Genomic DNA, 24086 nt, shown 5'->3' with positions numbered 1-24086 from the left:
TCATTTCCTCTGCTGCAAGAACAATCTTCTGACTCTTATTAATGCTGCCATTAGAATTCCCAAGTGATCAAGCAATTACCTAGAATTTAATGGAGGGCTCTTTAATATAATTATTTAGGGGAAGCATTAGTCTACTTCGTAAGCTACTGCTGAAGTGGCCTGGATTCATCTGAGTGTACTGTATTGCGTGTAATGTTATGACATGTATATATACAAATACAGACATTCCAAGATGAGATGTACACTACACAGATTTGCAAATACAATATATAAAGCATAATTTTATACAATAAGTATAAACACAATGGTAGGTAAAAATGCAAAATAAGTTGAACTCCACTCCCTTTTAAGTGCATTACATGGGTATTTTTAAATTACTTTTATAAAAACCAAGACTTACCAGAACAAAATGAGGCATCTCCACCTATATTCTGAATCCAATCCCTATAAAAAATAATCAAAGCATTTGAAATTGTAATAATCCACCCCTGACATACACATATTAAATGAAGGATCATTTTTTCTAAATGTAGGCAGACATTTACAGTTCCTTCCAGGAGACTGCTACAAAAATTGGTGTATTTTTATGAAGGTATATGCTTGTGAATAGAATGGTAAAATAAACAAAAGATTGCCTTATCTGTTGTTCCACTGTTCATTAATGCCAACTGGATTTTTCAAAATTGAAGTTAATAAATAAATAATTAAAATACAACAAATATTAGCATGATCTTGCTAGAAGACATTTACAGAACACACGTGGAACATTTTTTATTGTTTGCAACAGAATAATCAAGAGGTACCATTACCTTTCACTTTCTTTAAGAATATCAGTGCAGGAGGCTTCATGTGGTTTCCAAGCACAGTAAGGATCTCTTGCTAAAACGCAGTCAACACAAGTGGTGTACTTGTCACAAAAGGCAACAGGAGACTGAACCACACCAGAATTTGAGCCTGCATAGAGATGCCTTTTACCCTATATATACACATGACAAAGAAGAAACATTGGTCTTCTAAAAATTAGGTGACAAACTTGTTAAATTATTTTTAAAATCGTATTATTAGAATGCAAGAGGCTTTGTAATAAAAAACAACCATATGTTCAGTACAACATATGGGAGAGGAGGGATGCCATGCTGTTTCAAAATGCATTTGTTTTACAAAGGAAAAGTAGCTGACTTTGAAAGCATGCAGTGATACTAGAAGTGAAGCAGAAACAAAGGAGAAACTGGTATAACTATGAATCCTAACAGTGGGAGTAAGTCTTCAACTTTAAACCCAGATTTATACATAAATCAAGTGGTTCTCTGTTTTGTGATGCTGAGAGAAAAAATGAGGGAGAAGTGATATCAGATTTCATGCAAGAGATGCATGTCTGCTAATACAAGGTACTTCTGAAGAGCAGCAGAGGAATGCTTCCCATAATTACAACCTTTATTCTGCTCCCATGTTGACCTATGCATGCAGTTGGACTTCCAATTACTTAGATGCAGTCCACTGACTTCAGTTCCACTACATTTCCATCAAGTTGCTTGATTATAATGAAAGCTGGGGTGTGTAATTACTACTGAGCAAACAGCACGGAGCTCAAACCTTCTGTTCACACAATGTTGTCATATAGATTGACTAGCTAGAAGGGGGTGGAGGGGAAATCCAAACGGTTGGGTAGGGCTGGGGCTGCTGCCCAGCTGGGTGGTGTGTGGGGTTTGGGGCCCTGGGCCATATGTGACTGCAGGGCCCAAGCAGGGAGCGGGATGGGGCTGCGGGCAGGTCATCCGGGGTGGGGTAGGGAAGGAGGTGGGCTTTGGCTTTCTGCTGCTGAGCGCACATGCTCCCTAGATCTGTACACAAGGTGAAGGCAGGCTGTCCACAATGGGCTTGGGCTCCCAGCCCTCTGCCTTCCCTCCAGATCCTCCACAGCCCAGCAGGCAGGACCCAACACGGCAGGGCAGAGAGGGGCAGAGCAGGGTGAAAAGGCTTGTTGACACTGCCCTGCACTGCCCTGGTAAAGTGCCCGCTGCCCGCCCAGCAGCAGCGGGGGTGGCAGCGTGAAGTTGTGCCCCCTGCTGCTGCAGGGAAGACAGAGGGCATTTTGCAAGGGTGGTGTGGAGCTTGCAGCAGCAGGGAGCTTCCCCACTTGGCCCTGCTCGGCCCTGCTGTGCCATGGAGGCCCTTGGGGTGGGGGTCAAGCAGCAGGTAGCCTGCCCCAACCAGACTCTGCTCTGACTGTGCCACCTGCTGGGTTGGGGCCATGGGCTCTGTGTTCCGCTCTGCCGCAGCACCTGCCACCTCCTGTGGGTGGCAGCTGGGGCTTGGGTGCTGCTGGGGGGGCAGAAGGCTGCAGACCCAGGTCTCTGGCCCCATAGCCCCGGCAGTTGGGTGCCCCCTCCAGCAGGGCTGGGGTGGGGAAGTGAAGGGCCTGGACCTGCATCCTGGTGAGTGAATGGATCAGGGGGAGCTCTGATTTTGTATGATAAAAACCCAAAATCAAATACCAGAATGTACAGGTACTTAGAATTTATTTTATTGTAGTGATTTAGGCACTGGCAGGCTTCCAAATTGCTTTAAAATAGTAAATATATCAATAAAACATTGTGTTCAATTGATACCTATATACATAGTGGTGTTTTATTTTATTCATGGATTCTGGGTTTTTTAATCAGAGAATTTGCAATATTTTATCATAGAATTTGCAGTTTTTTAACAGAGAAAGCAGAATCCTTGCTGATGACTCCAAAAGCAGTGACAGAAGGCACATTATAGGATCTAAATGGACCAACAGCTCAAAGAAGCACTATTATTGGAGGCTAGTGGTTGTCAACCTTTTCAGACTCAAGGCACCCTCTGTTTGATTCACAGAGCCCTCACTAGACTCCAGGCACCCTGCAGAAAATGCCAGCTTTTTTAGCATTCACCTTTTTTTTCTGATTATAGAAAAAAGTTACAGAAATTCTTCTGATGTAAAGAAATCATAAAGACCAGGTCAGAATTTCTTTGACACTTGGGATCCCTACTTGAAATCTCTGGCTTTATCTCGTAAATCATGTGTAGGTGCTTGCAGACCTAAGAGTGCTAATACTGAGTAGCGTCTTAAGGCACCATTGAAAGGGTTTCATGGCACTCTAAGGTGCCACAGCACCCTAGCTGAGAATCACCACTGTAGGTTAACTGTTCATTCTTCAAGTATGTGCCAGTGTGGATCCCACTATATGTGACTGGAAAGTAATGTCCTCCAAGGATATTGGGAATAAGGAATATAGCTGTATTAGTCAAATGATGCAATGATGCTGTTCTGGACTTCATATCTGACCTTGCTGCCATGTCAAAGGTATAATGTTTAACAAAGGTCAGCAGGTCGCTCTTGTCAAACCTAGAGCATCTCAATTACCAGCACATTTCTAAAGCAGGCATATCATGATGTTCTGAGTGTGTGCCCTACTGCCACCTCTTTTGAATGCACATGGAAACCAAAGGCATGACCTACTTTTTCTGTAAGGCACTAGAAGATATGGCCACAGAGGGTAGGAAATAATCTAAAGGGCTTAGTCCTAACAAGATAATAACAGTAAGGCTCTTGAAATATCCAGTGTAAGTAGCTTCTTCTGTCCTTGTATCATGTGTGTTTTCAGAAAGAATATTGACAGGTTAATCTTATGCTTTCTGCAAAAACCTGAGATCACCACAGAGATGGATTTAGGTACAAAGTGATTCTGAGACCACACTGCATGAAAGGATTGCAAGGTGGGGCCACATGATCTTGGAACTTACTAACCCTGATTTGAGGCAATAGCCACCAAAATGATTTGTCTTGAGCATAAGGTGATATACCGAACAATCTGAAAGCTCCAGAAGTATCAAGAGAAAAAATGCTAGGATCAAAGGCACAAGCTGAGTTTCGAACAGATAGTCAAACATACAGGAGATCACTGAGGAGCCCTGATACCAGAGCATGTACAATCAAATCAGGATAGGACATGCCAATATTGCTCAAGGTCGACTAAATGCCATTCTAGCATATTTCACACACAGAATGTAATGAAGGTTCTTTGGCACTGGGACCTCTACCACTTCCAGGTTACTCTTGGCTATCCATATAGAGAATGAGTTTTGTTTGGAGGTGCGGGTCTTCCCAGCAAATGACTTTGTAGTCTGAGTGGCAACTTCTTGACCCAACTGAGAATATACCTTACCATTACTGTTCAGCCAGCAACATTCAAGCTGTCAGGTGCAAGATCTAACCAAAGTTTTGAGTTATGTTCAGGGAGATGAGGAAGTAAACAGAAGGTGGCCAAAATGAACATATGCAAATAGTCAAGCAGCCAGAACTGTTTTAGCCAGACCTGTTTTAGGATCAGCCTGGAGCAACCAGGGTCAACATGGTCATCCCATCTAACTGGATATCACTGTGGGGAACAGGGAAATCAGGAAAACATAGGACGACATGGAGGCCATTGCAGCACAAAGGCATCCCATAAGCAGGGAGATCCTACTCCAAAAGGATCACGAGCTGGAGGTTCTGATATGTGTCGTGCTCTCTCAATGATGAACAGATCTATGATAGCAGTTGGCAACCTTTTTAAGCTGCAGGCCAGAGTGACCCAGTTTGGGTCAGAGACAGACAGGCAGGCAGTCGGACCCAGCTGCCACTAGCATGTGTTCTAATACATATGGTATTCTTAGTTCTGGAGTATGCCCAAGTGTCAGAAGATGTCTCAGAATTTGAAGACACTCTCGTTTCTTCTGGAAGCTCATCAGGCTACGGTTCTGCCCTGGCTCTGGACCATGCTGTCACCACCTCAAGATCCCAACACGGGTCCAGAGCAGCTCCGCATCCTGCCAGCGCTGCTTCAATTCCAGGGCTTTAGTTCCTTTTTCTTATCAATGTATTAAGACCTTTGTTGATTGTTCTAGAGCAGGGGGTTTCAATCTTTTTTAGGTTAGTACCCCTGGCAGCAGGATGCTGAGTGGGGTGGGGGGTGGCACATGGCTGGACACGAAGCAGGGAGATGGAAACACTGCGTGGGCAGGAACAGAGTGCCACTGCCTCTCAAGAGCAGGGCCAGCACAGGGCAGAGAAGCTCACCTGGCTGGGGTGAGGGCAGTGGTACCTCTCTGCAGGGTGGGGAAGCTCACCAGTTGGTATGTGTCAGCTTTTAAAACAAACACATATTGCACAGCTCTGTCATTGTATCTCCCTCCCTAGAAATGAAACTAAGTAAAATATCTGTTAGTAAGTTGCAACTGGCAGGAAACTACTAAGTGCATCAATTTTCTGTTGTCCATGGGCAGTTATACATGCCAAGCTATTCTTAAATAAAAATGTGTTTGTTTTTTAATTTCTAACTTTAATACAGTTTACTGTAGGGAATACTGAATTCAAATTATATTGTTTAAATAAGTGACATCTCAACAAAATTAAAAGAAAAAGGGGGAAAAGACAATAAATGTCAGTAAGTTATTAAAATGAATTTAAACACCATTTTCTCAATGATATATTATGACATTAAAAAGTCCTCCTCATCAAGGATCTTCTGATTATAGTAACCTCTAATATTCTAATTTGTAAGATTTTCAACTGTGACATAATGCAAGTACATATCTGTAAAGGTGCACCATACATTGGTCCAATATTGGACCGGCCTTGATAAAAAGAAAATTGACTATATTAGAAGTTGGCCTGAAGTGGCTGATAATTTGACTGATAAATGCTCATGCCTGCATGCAGCTGCAGAACAACACACAGGCAGAGAGAAGCACAGCTCAGCAGCTTTCAGAGCTGCACACAGCTGGTAAGTCTGTTGTGGTGGAAGGGGAGGAAAGGGGTGTGGGGGGGCAGATCAATGCCCCCTCACAGAGAGAGGGAGTGGGGCAGGGGCTGGGCAGGCGCTCCCCAACCAGGGTGAGGCACAGGACAAAGTTGTGACTTGTCTGGATCTGTGCAGGGCCCTGGCGGGGTGGGCTGCAGCTGCAGGCTGGGGCCAGAGTTGCGCTAGACTCTTCCTGGCGGGGCAAGGCTGGGCCACACTGCACTTGGGCAGTGGCGGCACTGGGAGGGGCATTATGGGTGGGCTAAGGTGAAATCTGGGGTGGCTGAAGCCACCCCCCCATAGCCCACTCCCAGCGTTGCTGCTGCCTGTCCTGAGTGCAATGCAGCCCAGCACCAGCTGGGAACAGCCCGGCATGACCACTAGCCCCAGGTGACAGCAGCATTCTGCCCTGCCCCACACAGATCTGGGGACACACAACACCCCCCCACGCCCTTCCAGGGTGCACGCAGTGACAGGAGCCACTCCTCCCTCCCCGTGGCCCCCCCAGACAAGCCACAGTCCTGCACCCTGCTCCGCTCCAGTTGGGCAGCACCTGCCCCAGCCCCAGCCCCACTCCCTCCCTCACTGCAGGGAGTATTGATGTGCTCCCCACTATACCCCTTCCCTCCCCCCTCCATCACAATAGACTTACCAGCTGCACACAGCTGTATTGGAAATCAGATCAGTATTAGCCGAATTGCCTCCTTAAAATCAGCTATCGGTATCAGCCCCCAAAATCTCTACTGGTGCACCCCTACATATCTGACACTGAACAATTTGAAAAGAATCTACAAAGAAGGAACCCTTTGACCCTTGAAAGAATCTACAAAGAAGGAACCCCTGACAACATGCACATGCATTAAGAAGAAAAAAGCGTGCTCTCTGTCTGTTGATTTTCCCTTCATCTTCATGAAAATGGGGGAGCCTTCCACTATGAAACAGATGCTGGAAAAATACACCTTTTTGGGGAAAAAAAAAAGAGGCAGTCCTGATAACCTACAAATTCCAGTATCAGATTCAGCACAAGAAGGCACAGATTGTCTTTGACACATATTGGTGACCTCTCTAATATCTAATTTCAGGGCACTTGCTAAACAAGATGAACATGAATCATGAGCATCAGCATGATCAACACAAACATTAGGATCATCATTTCTCATTTAGAAAGAATGATTCATTCCCATGGACCCCAAAGTTTTTAAAGAATTGAGGAGTCAGTGTTGCAATCCATTCCTGATTAAAGTAATTCCACTGATATCTATGCAACTGTATAAGAAGAGTCAAACATTACTCTCACTGATAAGGGCTTGTTTGGCCAGGTGTCTAATTAGCGTACAACACAGACTAGCAATCAAATAATTACCTCACAGAATACTTCATTAGAGCTTAGGACAGAGGTCGGCAACTTTTTGGGCAGAGTGCCAAAAACACCTGCAACCTCAACTTGTAATATGTTGGTGTGCCAGGGGTGGATGGCAAGAGAACCACAAGGGGCCTGATCCTTGTTGTGGCAGTGTAGCCCCAGCCCCTCCCCTGCACCAAGCAAAATCCCTTCACATGCCCATCCTCTGGCACACATGCTAGGAATTGCCTACCTCTGGTTTAGGGCTTGAAGGAAAGAATTTTTTTTCAGTAAAAATTGCAGAGAAGTTTGGGAAAGTGAATGCAACAACCCATGCGAGAACATGAGGAGGAAACTTGTTAATACACCTGTTCTTTACATAAAATACCTTGTGAAAAAATCCTGTAAGATTTGAAGTAATGAAAATAAACTGTAACTTCTGATCAGAAAGAGAATGATATCCCTGATACAGAACAGTAAAGACCGGCGTAAGAATTCCATAAAAAACATTTTCACTTACCACTTCTGATGAAAGCAATAATGTCTGAACAGGCTCAAAATCTGGGAAAAGTTGTGTTTCTTCAATGATATGCATTCCATTTTCATAGCTGATAGCTTTGTGCAGGGCTCCTTGATCTGAAATAGCCAAGTGAGTAACTTAGTATGATCCTCAAAAAAAATATGGAAAAAAAATAGGTGAAGCGCTTTCAACCAGTCATGGAACTAAACCCTAACACAGAGGTATAGAAACATTTTAAGTCCCATTTGTAGTCTACAAACAGAAGTTAGGTACCTAAATATCTTTGGAATCTGGGCCTACGGGACCTGTTCAACATCAGTCCATGGCTAAAAGAAGAGCTGGAACCAAAATCCAGATTTTCAACTGATACGAACCTCAGTGCTAGATTATGCATCTTTTGGACTACACCTACAGTTTAATCATTAGTATATACTAAAAGAACTTCGTCCAACCAAATTCTGCCTCAAATAGTTCTGCTTAGTGAACTGAGCTAGTAATATATTCATTTTAAAATGCTACATTATTGTTATAAATGTATTCAGTTAATTTTTAACTGTGGTATTACCCTTAACGTTTTCATTTAATTGCATTTTAGCTATGCTAACAGCTAAAAAGCTCTCCTCGTTCCTAAATTATACTTCATCACTGAAAGCCAATACTCTTGTCAGATATGTCCAATTTGTCTTATTTTCAAAACGTTGTAATATCTCCATATATATCTCTAATGCTCATATTCCCTTCCCATTTCATTGCATGTAATCTATGACTACAATTTTTTTTGCATCCTAAGCACATTTCTTATTCATAGTAACCACTTCAGTAAATGAGTTGCCTCACTTGTTTTGCAGCACTGAAGACTAATTAATCAAACACTACGCATAAAATATTTTGGGGGTCAGGTGGAAGGACGGAAGAACTGTTCCGAAACAAAGTATTAAAAGATCATTTTTTTGTTGCTAATCATATGTCAAATCTGATTAGGCTCCTTAGAAGGGTATAACTTTGAACTCTCCATGATTACAAAATATATTAATATATGCTTTGACACAACTAGAAGGAATAAGTACCTTCTATAATTGTGGATATCAAATGATCACAAGAGACCAGTTTAAATAAAGCATAGCCTTAAGCATGGAAGTGCCTAAGGTTTCATCAGTATGGTATGACAGTCTTGAAAGGTGTAGAGAACAATTTGCTCTCTGAACAACTTGTGTGGTACGCTATTTAAAAGTTATCTTGTCTAGCATTTCAGAACAGCTGTTTAGAGTATCTAACTGGGGAAATGGGCAAGCAGGAGTTTCAAGTGAAACAAGAAAATACAAAAAGTTGACTACACTCTGTAGCTTCCTGGGAGTTATTCCAATTTCAAGAAGTTATTGGTCTTTAGGCAGACAACACTGCCCTTGGCTGCTCCCGCTGGCCCTCACCCCTGCTGATACAAAAGGGAGTGAACACAGAAGACAGTCAGTGTAGGGGACCCCTGTACCTCTACAATGAAATGCTTTTTTCTGTGGCAAAATTTCACAAGCCAACAGTGAGAATGCCCCTCACTTTCTTCAAAGACAGGGACATTAACAGATCTAATTATTTTGTAAAAGGCAAAGCTCCAGTTCTATCTGAGCACAATCTATTTCAGCCTAGTATACAAACACAAAGTTCGTCTCTTGTGAACTCACCTGTACCAATAAACATGACATCATACACAGTGCCATTCAGTGCTTTAACTCTGTCTACCACGATCTGTGTATATTTCACATCTCGTTTTACTAATCTGGGTCTGTCCCCTATTGGGGTCACTGAGTTATCCATTAGAGGGTGGTCTTTAACAAACTGTAGAGTTTTGTCTGGTAAATTCAGAGAACTTGTGTAGTTTGCTGATCTGGCTTCATTGTTTATGCACTGGCAAAAGAAAAACATAATGGTGAAATCCTATCATTTGCTTTCATACATGACATATAGTTAACAACAGCTCTATTCTTGTCCTTGGAAGTATAAATTTATAAGATAAGGTAGGAATGTGAGCTCCCTCTCCAGTTCTCTTCTTCATTACTCTGTGTTGCCCATAACTACAAGGAGGACACAATCTTCAGTTTGGATTCTAAACCACTACCTCATTAATACAATTTAGTTTTGAAAAGTTCACTTATCAGAGCACAGTTTCATTATTTTTTAACAACGGGTCAAATATTTAATACGTAAATATTTAAGAAAGCCTGTTTAACTCACCTTCGAAAAAAGGCCTCCTGCTTAAAAAATACAGAATTTCAACTATCAGTACTATATCCCTTTAAAAAAAAAAAACCTCTTGAACCTACTGTATATTGCAACTTACTGAATTACACAAACATTGATCTCAATTTGTAGGAGGATGGCTGAACAAACATGTCATACATTGACACAACCAAAATATATATTTAGAATACCCACCTGCCTAGGCTTCATGATTATAAAAGCTATATTTAGCCTACTCTGTCACTACAATCTACTAATATGAAAGCAGAAGCCACAACTTACAAGCAGAAATGCATGGAAGGTGTAATATGTTTGCTACAAGAAATGCTGCATCCTAGCAAGCGGTCTAGCTGAATCCAGTGCAATGACTTATAGGCAAGCAGTACAGGAATGTGCAATATAATTGCTTTATACTGCCATAATGCATTAAAACACGTATTTGGAAATCTGTTACAAAAATAATGAAAATAGGAAAATTATGTCCAACTCAACTCGTGTGTTATACACAGGAATCCCTTCATTGCAGGATCCAGACTTCAGGATCAGTTAGTAAATAAATTGAATTTAAATGGCTTTCAAAGAAATGTATCCGTATTGCACCAAATCTATTAACTAAAACCCTGTTTTGACATTCTCTCTCAAATGTTATGGTTTCTCTTCTGGGTTCCAGACAGCAGAACTGCTGCCACGTCTGAATCTGTCTATACTTACAGCTCCAGGGCGAGGTTTAGGAATCTCCCCATTGTATCGTACCCACTTCGTATGAGACTGTTCTACGGTGGCACTCTGCATGTACTTTCCTTTGGAGAAAACTTCTTCCACATTCGACAGGTTGTATGCACACACTGCGGATAGCCCCACATTATTCCTACAATTAAAAAGTGAAAATGTTACCCTTTCAGTGTGCTGCAGTAACCAGCTGAGATTAAAATAATTTTAAAATATTTTTTAAAAATTAAAAATGGAAGGCTATGCAACACTCACAGTTGTGGGGTAAACACTCCATATATGACTGGTTCCCTCAAACTTGGAGACTTCAGAATGAAAACATCATTGATAATGTTGAAAATCAAATTCCTATCAGGTATGGTACAAATCAATCTGGCTTTGAGAAAAGAGCTCCATTTTTTCTGCAAAGTCCTTAATCCACCTTGGTCCCTCTTTTAAGTTGGGGAGAGTGGCAGAGAGAGGAAAAAAATAAAGATAGGTTTTCTTTTTTAAATAAAAGGATCAGCACATAGCAAATACCAGAACGCAGAGCAACTGCTATCTAAAAATTATACCGAAGTCCTATTATTTAAAATACAAATGTGCCAAAAAAAGCCCAGGATGCAACAATAACACACTGCCTTTTATTATTTTTGTTAAAAATAATTTTTGGATTCATCAGGAATAAGGTAGATCAGTTTCTGTCAAGGACGTTATAGAGCCAAATTCCGTTCTCAAATACTTTGTTCAGATCTGCAGCAGCTCCATCAGTTAAAAGTTACTTGGATACAGCTGTACTATCTGCCTGCCAAGCCCACCACAGAGGAAATAAGCCCCATCCATCCACTGCCACTCTGTATGTATCCAGGCCCTGCATTCAGAAATATGTACGTATGTATATCTATCTATATCTATACTGATATATAGATATACCTATACCTAACTATACCTATATATAGTTTACAGTGGTCCTGTTACCAAGAGCAGTTTTAAGCTATATACAGTGCCTAAGTGCCAGGCTTGGGTGCACATGGAGTGGGAACAAGTAGGTGCAGCTTACTTACTGCCTGGATGGTAGCCCCAGGCTCAATAAGCAGATATGACTTTTACAGACATTACTGAGTTCAAATTTTAAGGAAGCAAGATGAGACTTGGAAAAGAAACACTTGCATTATAGTACTGCTCAGAAAATTTTGCTCAGCATGGAGTTTTAACAAAAAAAATGCACAATGATGAGCAATTTTTAATCAATTTAGGTGCAATATACCTGCACTTAAGAAAGAATGTCTATCAGCTGACCAGCTGAAAATAAAACATAAGCTCCAACCCTGCAAACACGTGTAGATGTCAAAGTTTACTTGCATGAATGGTTTCATTGGGAGTAAACAGGCACCATTAGAAATTTCAAAATACCCTCAAAGTACTCTGTAAGGGCAGCTACTTGACAGCAAAATTTCAGCTAGGATTTCCTCCTTTTTATTCAGGGTCATTATTTAAAATGACTGGTAAAGGTTGCTATTTTCAAAAGGCAATGAACTGTTTGGGGTTTGCTTTTTTTTACCTCTTTTGAAACTAGTGAATGCTTAGGTTTTAGAACCTGCCCCTAGTTCTTCTATGCTGCTCTCATCTTAAAGCACAAGCTGTAAACAGGTAGAGGGTCACAGTAACAAGTCCAAAGTAAATTTGCCTTAAGCTGCTAGCACAATGGAAACCTTGTGCTCAAAGTTAGTTATTGGCATTTAAATTATGACATGCAAGGCCAAATAACAAAGTCAAAATGAAACATTTCAATCTTCTCAACATGAAACATTTATACAATTTCCTGTTGAAAATGTTGATTGAGTAGATACATTCCAATGAAATGCTTCAGTTCCCACAGAATCAGCATTTTTCAAAGGAAAACCGTTCCCTACAAAAATTTTAACAAACTCTGTTAAGCAGATACTCAACTCAGCCTGCTTCATTCAGATTTAAACACATCAAGCATGACAGAATCAGGCTGCTGATGACTGGATTCTTCCAGGCTATGACAGCTCTCTATGGAGGTGCCACCTGCCACACGGCAGTCAAGAAACTAGCCATCTCTATGCAAGAAGGTGTGTGGAAACTTTTTAAAATAATTCAGACAAATCCTAGACAACCACCTCAGGACCTCAATTCTGCTCCAAGTGAAGCAACTTTAAGTGCCAAAAAGTTCTGTATTTTATCACACAGAAGGAAAGGGCAGCATTACTACTTTTTTAGCTAGGACTCGCTCACCTGAACTGCAGGGTTAGCTTAGAGAAGCATTTTTGTTCACAAACACCAGCTACCCAAACACAAACTAGAATTATTTTTAAATACAGAAGATTAGATCTGAACACTCAATTTGTTGAGCACAAACCTGACCATTTTCTAAACAGCATGTGAAATATCCAGTATTTTTCTGTAGATGTTATCTTAAAAGTATATTGGTGTAAGGAAATTAAATTGTGCCCCACCTTACAAACTCTAGCTATTCTTGGAATCATCAACTTGCCAACAAATTCATATTCCACAGATGCCTCAGTGAAAAAGAAGTATACTTTGTCATCTTCCCCATCTGTGCTGTTTTGATCTGCTCTTATCACATCAGCAAAAACAAAATTGGGCTCTACGGATACAAATAAAGAAAAGCAGTCTACATTAATTGCTACTTTCATTTACTTATGTTCCTCTTGGAGATTCTCCAGGGCCCCTTTCTCCCAAACCCCATGTCTTCTGGAGAAAGAAGAAGAAACATGAGATAAGAAGCAGGAAGATGTATATTGTGGTTCAATCTCCTCTGAGATTTAAAGCTCCAAGCAAACTACAGGGATTGGTCTCTGCCTGCCCAGTGAATGCCTGGAGCCCAAGGAGTCCACACAGCCCTACTGAATATCCATCCAATATACTCCCAGATCCAGCAGGCTTGGAGTAGAGGACCAAAGCTCACGCTCACATTCTTGCAATCAGATCTTTGATCATAAAACAGAATGCAAAGAAATTTACTTAAACTTCAGTTCAAATACACAATTAAAAAAAAATGCAATTCATTTTGTTTTCCTTAAAAAACCCACAAATACCTAAAACTTGAACTTTATACTGTGATGCACCAAGGTGAAAAACTCAACATGATAATGGGCACATCTACACGAGATGCTACTGTGCAGCTGTTACTGCACATTTATTTAGTGCTTTTATTAAACAAGTACTAAATAAATACACAGAACCAGAGTTACTGTGCAGTAGCCTAATAATACTGTGCTGTAGCATATTAGCACTGTCCATGCTGTGACACACCACTAAGCAGTATTTTTTGGCTACTGTGCAGTCAGCGTCTCATGTAGGCATGCCCCATGATACTGTAAAAAAGTCCTATAAACACAAAACATGAATAAAATGCAGTTTTCAAGCCATGACCTATGGCCTTAAACCCAGATGACTTTGCTGTCCATAGGCTTGGTCTGTCTGCCTTTTTTTTATTTAGTTTTCATAACAATCCTTTGAACATGTATGTTGCAATTCATTTCAAAATTAAAAACTAAAAGATCATGTTCTTGTTTAGCTCTGTCATAACCTAGTAAGGTTAAAGGTAAACAAAGAAAGAAATTACTTTAAACTTTTGAATCTGGTCAAAACCTGTATATTTGGATGCTGATATATTACAAAATTGCTTATTTATTCTTGCATTCATTCTCAGATTTCAAAGTATCAATGCCCAATAGACCTCCCCTTTCACAACGGGAGGGGCATAAGAGGACAGATCTCTCCGTCTGGCCTTCTTTCATCTTGGGGTGTTAAATGAGGAAAGATGGTTGAAAGAAAAGGTTGGGAAATTTTCAAAGGTAAAAACTTTCAGAAGAAAACTGATTCAGTTATTTTCACAGTTACTTACCATTAAGCCAAGGTATTGCATATTCTGTTCTCAATGCACTCTGATGAGAGTGTCTGGAAATAATAGGTTCACTTCCCAAGAAGTTGTAGGAAGTTCCAGAGTAAAGCTCTCCATCTTTAACATAGTGAATGAAACATATTTCAAACCATATTATGTATTAAAGAACACGGTACAGAAATATTTCAAAACAAGTCTTTATATTAGCTTAAACCCTCACCAAGGGAAGGTAACAGGCATTACCTCTATATTGCCTAAGACATACTTTTACTGCTGAGGCTTTCTCTCCAAGTATTTTTAAAAATAATACACTTACACTTAGTTGGTTATCATTTTAATAAGGCAATGGTATAAAAATTACCAGGACTGCTCCTGCAGTGCTTTATAACTAGGGATCCTGGCTTTCTTTGTTTAAAGAATCCCAAATTATCTGATAAAAAATCCCAAATTCTCTGATTAAAAACCTCACTATCCGTGTTTTTCCATGATTAAAATGAAATGCCACTATAGGTATTAGTTGAACACAATGTTTTATTTATAAATTTACAATTTTAAAGCAATTTAGAAGCCTACCAGTGCCTCAATCATTACAATAAAATAAATTCTAAACACCAACATATTTTGGCATTTGATTTTGGTTTTTTTTATCATGGAATCTCAGAGCTCCGCCTGCCTCCTTTGCTCACCAGGATGCAGATGCATCTGTCACTCTTGCTGCTTTGTGGTGCTGAGCAGCCCTCACATGCCAGTGTCCTGCTCCTGCCAATTCCCCTCACACACTCCTAGTCCTGCTGGTCCTCCTCACTCCTGACTCGCAGCCTGACCCTGCCAATGCCCCTCTCTCCCAACCCACAGCCCCCTGGCCCTGCCAGTGCCTCTCATTTCTGACTTACTGCCCCCCACCAGCCCTGCCAATTGCCTTCACTCCCAACCTGCAGCTCCCTAGCCCCGTCGATGCTCCTCACTCCCAACCTGAAGCTCCCTGGCCCTGCCAGTGCTCTTCACTCCCAACCCACGGTCCCCCTACCCCCCAGCCCAGCTGGTGCGCCTCACTGCTGACCCACAGCTCCCCACCCCTGCTGGTGCCCCTCACTCCCAACATACAGCCCCGCCTCATTCCCAACCTGCCCTCCCCATTCCCAACCTGCTACCCCCACACCTGACCTGCAGCCCCTGGCCCTGGTGGTACCCCTCGCTCCGGACCTCCAGCCCTGCTGGTGCTCCTCACTTTTGACTCGCAGCCTCCTGCCCCCACCTCCCCCAGTGGGGGGCCCAGCTGCCAGAGCTATGGGAACTGGCAACTGCATGCTGCCCGCTCAATACCCTACAGGCACCAGCCACAGCTGGCCAGCAGGGCCCAAGCTCCAGCTTCCGTGCATTGGAGGCAGTGACTGCTGCTGTGACAGCAGAGTGGAGCATGGAGACTGGACCCCTCCCTGCTCCCCCATAGGCAGCACAGCCAGAGTGGAGCCAAGAAGAGCCCATGGCGGGTGGGGTGGGCTGCCGCTGAGGATTTAGGGGCTCCCTGCCCTGCTGCCTTTCCTCTAGGGGCCTCTGCAACCCAGCAGGCGGGTCCCAATATGGGATGCTGGAGCAGGCAGCTTAGAAAGATTTTGGTGAATGAATGAGTGTATACTTCAACTGCACAAACTGAAAACCCTAGACATTTCTAAAGAATGAAAACCAAAACCAAAAATTGTTGGAATAAAAATGACCAATCATTTCATCTTTTATTTAACACTTTAAAACTAATTATGCAATACAATATTTCTATAGGTGCTAGATAATGAAATAATAAAACACAGTAATGGATCATATCATGAGGAAGAGTGAAGAGAGAGAATCCAAGATTGTATTATTGATGAGGCGGTTAAAAAGTTTGAACTTACCAACCATAACTGATGTGTAGCTGTGGGCAGGATCAAATGGACATCTACCTTTACCATCTTCATTTTTACCTCCAAGTTCAAATGACATTAAATTCTACAAAGAATTAATTTTTGTTAAATCAAAAGACTTACATGCTTTCCTCTGTAATGCAAACAAAACACGTATCAAGTAAAAAGTAATAGTGAAAAAAATGTAAAACTATAATTTACTGTACTGTATCATTCATACTCAGCATCAAAAGGCACTTAAAAATGCCATAAACCAAATTTTAAAAAATGCACCTTATGAAGTTATAGAGAAAATGACCCAGTGACTACAGATTACAGAAGAGCAGAGAAAGATAGTGAAAAGAGCTCCAAACTCACTAAGAGGTCCAATAAAAAAAATAATCCCACTGAGAAGATAGAGATGGTAAAGAATGAAAAAATGGAGTAAAGAGTTGGGTATCAGGTCACAGAAACAGGTCAGAGATATGAATACCAGAAGTCCCATTTATGAGGTGGAACTGGGACTTGACATGAAAATAGAAAAAGTCCACTAATGGATTGTGATCTGATTCTACATTTAAAATGGAGGGGATGGGGGGCAGCAGGGAGTAATCTAGCGGCTACTTTACAGACTCCCTGAAATTGAAAGCGTAGGGATTTTGGGAAGACCACAAAAACTGTGAACAACAGCAACACTGAGAAACAATCTATGCATGAGTAAATAAATCACAATCAAGATAAGGAACATACACATTCTGACACTATTCTGGAGGTGATGGTAGATAGACTTGCACACAAGTCAGATAAACAAAGTCATAGTCTAATGTAATTCCAATATTTCTAAATTTGGGAACAATATAACACCTGAGTTAAGGACAGCACTAGCAGAGTCAGAGGCACAGAAAAGAGGATTTTAAGCCACAGGACCATTTGGAAGCATTCAAAAGTATGAAGACATGGAATATCTCATAGTTGACAAGGACAGAAGTTGGAGAGAACTCAGAGAGAAAAACAGGAAAAATATCAATACAGCTTTAAATTATATATTTCTGCTAATGAGAACATTTGTGTCAACAGACATAATAAAAGGAAAGCCCCACTAAGGAAAGGATATGGGCAAATTGGAGAGGGTCCAGCAGAGGGCAACAAAAACGGTCAGCACATGACCCCGGTCACTGACTGTTATCAGGGGGATACATGCTGATGAGAGGCACCAGACACACTTGAGAAGCACTCAAAAGGCACCAGACACCAAAGGAACAAGGAGCAATGGTCTCAAGTTGCAGCAGTTTAGGTTAGTGATTAGGAAAAACTCTCTCTCACAAGGAAGGTTGTAAAGTACTGAAACAGGTTACCCAGAGAGGTAGTGGAATCTCCATCCTCGGTTTTTAAGACCCAACTAGACAAAGCCTTGGCCGGGGTGGTCTAGTTGGGGATGGTTCTGCTTTGAGCAGAGGGTTGGATTAGATGATCTCCTGAGATCCATTCCAACCCTAAATTTCTATGATTCCATGGTTTAACGTCTGTTAATAATAAGGCTAAATCAATAGTTCATTAAAGGTTTTGGAATAAAACCCTGAAATTAACCTCCAATTTCTTCATTGTTATTGTGAAAAAAATAATTATGATCTCAATCACTAAAGAACTATGACTAGCACTGAAATTCCAGTTGCCTTAGGGAAAAGATTAAATCATCAAATACACCTTCCTCTCATTCATTTTAACTGGTTTTAAAGTTATTATTAGGCAAGAAAAAATGCCCACACTTACCAGATAATCGCAGATTGGCTGAAATGCATTAGTTCCACACACATACAGGAAAGTATCATTCAGCTGTTGCAAAACACGCACATAGTTAAGACACTCTGTCTGTAATGCAGAAGGAAAACATAAAAGCATTGTGATCAGCCACAACTTCAACATTTTGATAGGAACATTAGCTGACTGAAACTGAATTTTCAACTCTTCCATTGCAGTTAAAAAAAAATATTTCTCATATTTAAATGACATAAGGTTTGGGGGGTGCCACCATTACTAAGACAAGAGCTCCTTATCTGATTCTCCAAGATCTCCGATTCTGTAGTATCAAAGTTTCCTACAACTTTCATTGTGTAACTATTTTCAGTATACTCCTCAACATAGTATGGTACCTAGGTATCATTCCTACTGTTCATAGTTAAATTATATATTCAGTTATAATTGCAAAAATGAATCTAATTTAAATCTCTTAACACAGAGAAATTAACTCCAGGAGTGTGACCAGCCAAAGGTGGGGGGGGGGGGGAGGGGGGGGGGGGCAGGAGGAAAAAAAAGATATTTTGACTACTGTTGCCAGCTGAGCAGTAAGTCCATAAGGACCTTGAGATGGCATACAATCTTGACATTCAGAAAGCACACTACCTCAAAAGAGGGTAAGTCACAGTTTAGCAAACTGGGGCTATGATATATATATAAGCAAGTATGATATATAATCTATATATATATATATATAGTCTTAGAGACAAGAACAGACCTTCAGTCAAGGAGGAAAAGGCTGAAAACCAGAATCACCAAAAAACACTGCTTGGCAACTTACACACAGCTACTTCAAAGTACTCTTAAATTAAGGTACCACAGCAGCCTAAATTCTCTACTAATAAAAATAGTATTCCCAGACTAATTTTGGCGTGGCAAAGCTTTCAGAGATTGTTATGCATATCAAACATATGGAAGAATAGTACCATTTCTGCTCCTTTCATGTCCACATTAACATACTCCAACACACCATATCCCTCTCCCCTTTTCCCCAACTCTTCATAGACATGCCATTCAAAGGTCAAGTGTTCACTGTAAACCTCTTGAAACATATACACACAAATTAAACAGTCATATTGTTAAAAATGATACATTTAATATAAAGAATAAAAAAGGTGAGGGGCCATGAAAAGATGAGAAAAGTAAAGTAGATTAAGTCATTAAAATTCACACAATTATATTTGTTCAGAAAATCAGTTTTCTGAAATTATTTTAATTTTTTAAAGACATTAATAAATAAATAGCAACATTCATCACATTCTTGAAACCATTTCGACAGTGAAGTTTTTAACATTTCCCTCCCCTAAGCAACAAATTCACCTGCTTGGATTTGCCCTTGTCCGCACATCTACTCTTTTTTTCTTCAGTGACCTTCCAATATAACTGGGGAAACACAAGCAAAACAAAGGTAGGTTCAGTGCACTTCGCACTCATTTGAGATCTATCAGTAGGCCATGCATAATATTGACAACAGATGATTTTTAAGAGAGTCCATTGCAAATGCAAGTCACTTTACAAATAGCTGTCACAGATCCCAACATCTTATCCTCTGGGGAGGTGACATTTCCAAATGCATGTGCAACTAATGGAGTTCTCACTGACAGCCAGTACATCTCAGGGTTGAACAAAAAGCTATTCCATGACATTTCTCAAATTATTAACAAAGTTCCCTGTGCTATATATTTCTTAGGAAAATAAAATGATAGTTTTGGGGGTGTTCACAGACTGAAGTAGAGAAAATGAATTACATAATTATTTTTGGAAAAATGTCAATACATGCCAATAATTCATGGACCACACTATAGTATAGGTAGGAAAAAGCTTTGATGGTTACACACGTTGTCATGGATACTGGACGGCATTCTATCTAGTAAATGTGTCTCCTGCTGTTTTGTATTGAATATCAATGTATCTCTGCTTCTTAATGTTTCAGATAGGTTTCGATAAAGTGTCCAATTCTGAAGGGAAACCAGTTTTATAGGCAGGGGGGAAATCAGTATCATCACTGAAAGTATTTCCTGACACCCCATTGTTAATTAAACTTAGGAATTATAGGAACTGTTTTCAAAGCCACTCCATATAAGATTTGGTGCTACATTATACATCTTAATAATAATAATGTCTCTGTTATAGCACAATGCAGCATCATGTACAGGTCTCCAAGCTATCCTGGCTACTGAAAGCCTAGCCATGTTAACAAAGCACTTTGACTAATTAGACCTGTTAAGCAGTAGGATATATTAGTCTGGGTAAAGTGTCACTCTAACATGGCAGACAAGGTTCTTTGGGTGAATCTGATATCTTCTATTAGACCAACTTAAATAGTTGGAAAAAAAATATTTAAGCAAGCTTTCAGGTCTAAAAACCCTTTGTTAGGCTGAGGAAGTTTCTGCAGTTGGTGTGTGTGGAGGGCCGCTTACCAAGTTTTGGCAAGCTGTCAAGGGCCACATGGGTAGCCCTGCCCACTGACAGGTGCACCGCCCCCTGGTCACCATCTTGAGACCAATGTCCCAATGTCTTGGGACCAGTGTCCCAGGGCCAGCACCGGTGGGACCCAGAGTGGGGTGCAGGCTGGCCGGGGTCTTTAGAGCCAGGCTGGGCTGCACCAGCAGAGAGAGGGGGGAGCTGGCCCAGCTCCATAGAGCCCCTGCCAGCCAGGACCTTGTACTCCTGCTGCCCTGCTCTGGTCCCGGGACACTGGTGCAGGCCCCATGCTCCTGCTGGCTCCTGCACCCACTCACTCCCAGTGCCCACCCAGTACAGGCAGGGGGCTGTATGCAGCCTCAACCCCCACTTGCCGGCAGGGAACAAGCTGGTGCTGAACACAGAGAAAAGCAGCTCCTTCCCCACCCTGTGGCCAGTGCCCCATGCTGCAGCCACTCACAGCCCATGTGGGGCTGCCTTTGCCTGCTAAGGACAGCCCTGTGCGGGCTGTGAGCGGCTGCAGCACAGGGCACCAGCCACAGAGCCGAGGAGGGGCTTCTTTTCCCCCAAGCTCAGCACCAGCTCGTTCCCTGCCGGCGAGCAGGGGTTGGGGCTGCATGCAGCCCCCAGCCTATACCATTGGGCTGGGGGGGGGGGCACTGGGAGTGAGCAGGCATGGCAGCCAGGCAGCAGTGTGGGGCCCACACCAGTATCCCAGGGCCAGCACCGCCTGGGCCCAGAGCAGGACGGCAGTAGTATGGGGTCCCAGCAGGCAGGGGATCTATGGAGCCAGGTCAGCTCCCCACTCTCCCTGCTGATGCAGCCCCGAGGGAAAGTTGCTAAGCTGGCCCAGCCCAAGGACTGGGGCGATACCCATGGTCCTCCTCCCCTGCCCCCTAACGTCTAACCTGAGTTTCCCATGCCGGTGCAGCCACGAGGAGCCACATGTTGCAGGAGCCTGCTGAGGCTTCCCCTGGGTCCTACTGCCCTTATCGTCTGTCATCTTTGACAGGAACCAGGGACAAATAAATATTAATTTTCTAAATTTTTTTAGGGAACTTGCAGGCCGGATTTTGCCCACCCCTGTTCTAATTCAAGAGACACACCCCTACACAGCAGCTTGAAAAGGGGTTGTTGGAAGGCAGCACTGCCTGCCTTCTCCTTTGCCCAAACCTGAAGGAATCTCCCCATAGATGAGGGATTTTGGGGGGCCCTCTATGACACTGGCTCTTTAATGCACCACAAAAAGGGCTGGAACGCCCTTCATCTTCCTCTGTTTAAAATCACAATAGCCAACCTAAGCTAAACCTTCATATGTAAATATATTTGTGAATAAGCAATTATTTCCCCCTAGATTTTGCTCCACACTAGGAATGCAATCATACTACAAATTGAGCGCTTTGCAGACTGATGCATGGCTGTGTAACCGAATGATACAGCAAGACAGCAGGCAGTCTGTAGACCAAATCCACTTTCAAATTTATTTTAATTCGGTGATAACCATGTAGATGGCAGGATATGGAAAGACTCATTTGTGGTTGCAAAGATAAGAACAATGGCATACACGGTATAGCTACCCAAAATATACCATCTATTATAGGAAAGATAAAGAATGACAATTTTGGACACAATTTTTTTAACAGGAAAATAGGAGGTTAAAAAGGTATACTCACCTCATGCTGTTTTTCAGCAATATTCAGTGAATTTAATGCAAAGATAACTTCTCTAGCTCCTACATATAAAACATCTTTGTCTTCACTTAGCAATAAGGTTGAATAGTTAAACACTTCTGGTGACTGAAAATGTACCAGCTGTACTTCTGTTAACATAAAAGGTTAAATGATTATTCTTCCTAACAAAGTATTACTAAAGGACAATATTTAATAACATTTTTTTTCATTTGTGTAATTGCTGGTGCTGAAAACTGACTTAAAAGGAACAAAACCCAATATAAAATCTTATGTTACAGTCTGGCTGGGGAAGGGCGGGGGGAACACAACAGGAAGCTTAGTTAAAACCTGGGTTCAGTTAGCAACTCTGGGCTGCAGCACTGATGTAAACAGTATGAATGAGTCTTAGTATAAATGAATATCTGAGATCAGAGCTATCAAATGAAATTTTATTGTCCTCTGATATATCAAACTATTCCACGTTTGTTGTGTTATTTCATATTCTTGCACACACAAATATGCACACAGCTACACACAAAAACATCAAAATGCTAGGTGGTTTGCCTTTAAACTGTAGATTGCTACTCTACTCCTAGTTAACCCTAACCCTTCTCATGGTTGAAAGAAGTTGTAGCCTGCCCACCCTAGATACAAAGGATAGGGTTACGTAACAAACAATCATTATCCACACTCCTGAAACAAGTATCCAAACTAGGACAACTTGGCTAAGCACAGACATCTGAGGGTGTTAGCAGCAGGTTAAATAAGTTAAAAATGGCCACCCAATATCAGGTAAGTCAGGATGGGGGAGCTTGTGGGGAGCTGGGAGGGCAGGTGTGACCTGTGGGGGGACAGGTGTGATTTGTGGGAGCAATCTCGGGGATGGGTGGGTAGGTGTGATCCATGGGATGTTGCTGGAGTCCAGGAAGGCCTGGTAAGATAAGGAGAGCTCACAGGATGTGTGGTGGGGTTGAGACTGGGGCTATTTTTAGACCCCCAACACCCCCCAGGTAAGCCTACACCCCCATCCCTCTGGGTCTCCCCCAAACCCCCACCAGGACTTCCTTATTTAGCTCCAGCAGCAATGAATGCTGACAAAAGCAGCAGCACCCAGAATGGCTTGCAGAATGGGGGTTGGGGGGACTGGCTGATCGGTGGTGGGGAGACAAAAAATAGCTTGATGCATGGCAGTGAGGGGATGGGGGGGTGAAAAGCGCAGCCCTGGGGCTGGAGCTGGAGACTGGGTTTTCCTAACCCCAGTGCTGGACAGGGGAAATGTACAGAAGTTCCATGCACTGGTTTGACCTAAATCAAGTAAGTTTGACACTACATTGATCCAGTTTTATCTTAAACTGGGTTCTACAATTTTTAGATTGGTTTGTATGCATGGAAATTCTGTACAGTTACAGGTTTAGATTTAATTCCAACTTAATTTGTTCCAGGCACAGCACAATGTTGAGAATAGCTCCATGTTCTTGCACTGAACTGCTTTATTCTCTTCAGTGGTAGTGATACCAGGGTTTAAGCGCAGGGATTTGGGGAGGTGAAATGGGTTCAAAATGGCCGCTCAATTTAATCTTAGCTCATACTGGTGCCAACCTTATACAAACTTGGAAATGTTCAGGGATTAAGTTTGTAAATGAATTGACATTAGTACCACCATCCACTTGATTTAAGCAAGCTGTCAACTAGAACTACTACAAAATGTGGGAGCATCAAAGGCCAGGTACAGACATTACACTTTTACCAGTATAAGTGATCCAAAACCAATCCATACCCATAAGGACACAGACTGATTTAAAAATGGTGGAACACAACCT

The 24086-nt window shown here is 41.9% G+C and overlaps 1 protein-coding gene across 12 annotated transcripts in view; it reads right to left on the bottom strand.

The window, feature by feature from the left end:
* Window positions 1-24086, bottom strand: part of SEMA4D (semaphorin 4D) — a 159319-nt gene that overhangs the window by 25675 nt on the left and 109558 nt on the right. For all 12 annotated transcript variants that reach the window (XM_090038542.1, XM_090038550.1, XM_090038549.1 and 9 more), the window contains 12 exons: window positions 22270-22415; window positions 19493-19555; window positions 18149-18247; window positions 16391-16484; window positions 14505-14618; window positions 13090-13241; window positions 10886-11061; window positions 10613-10769; window positions 9346-9568; window positions 7670-7785; window positions 810-976; window positions 401-444 (listed from right to left, as the gene is read on the bottom strand). In XM_090038542.1, the coding sequence (XP_089894668.1) occupies window positions 401-444; window positions 810-976; window positions 7670-7785; window positions 9346-9568; window positions 10613-10769; window positions 10886-11061; window positions 13090-13241; window positions 14505-14618; window positions 16391-16484; window positions 18149-18247; window positions 19493-19555; window positions 22270-22415 (1551 nt within the window). The remainder of the gene's footprint in view (window positions 1-400; window positions 445-809; window positions 977-7669; window positions 7786-9345; window positions 9569-10612; window positions 10770-10885; window positions 11062-13089; window positions 13242-14504; window positions 14619-16390; window positions 16485-18148; window positions 18248-19492; window positions 19556-22269; window positions 22416-24086) is intronic.

Source organism: Crocodylus siamensis, chromosome 3 (genome assembly GCF_052110815.1).
Source record: "Crocodylus siamensis isolate JL-2025a chromosome 3, ASM5211081v1, whole genome shotgun sequence".
Lineage (NCBI taxonomy): Eukaryota > Metazoa > Chordata > Crocodylia > Crocodylidae > Crocodylus > Crocodylus siamensis.
The sequence above is the reverse complement of the archived record's forward strand: the minus strand, read 5'-3'. Positions and strand labels throughout refer to the sequence as shown.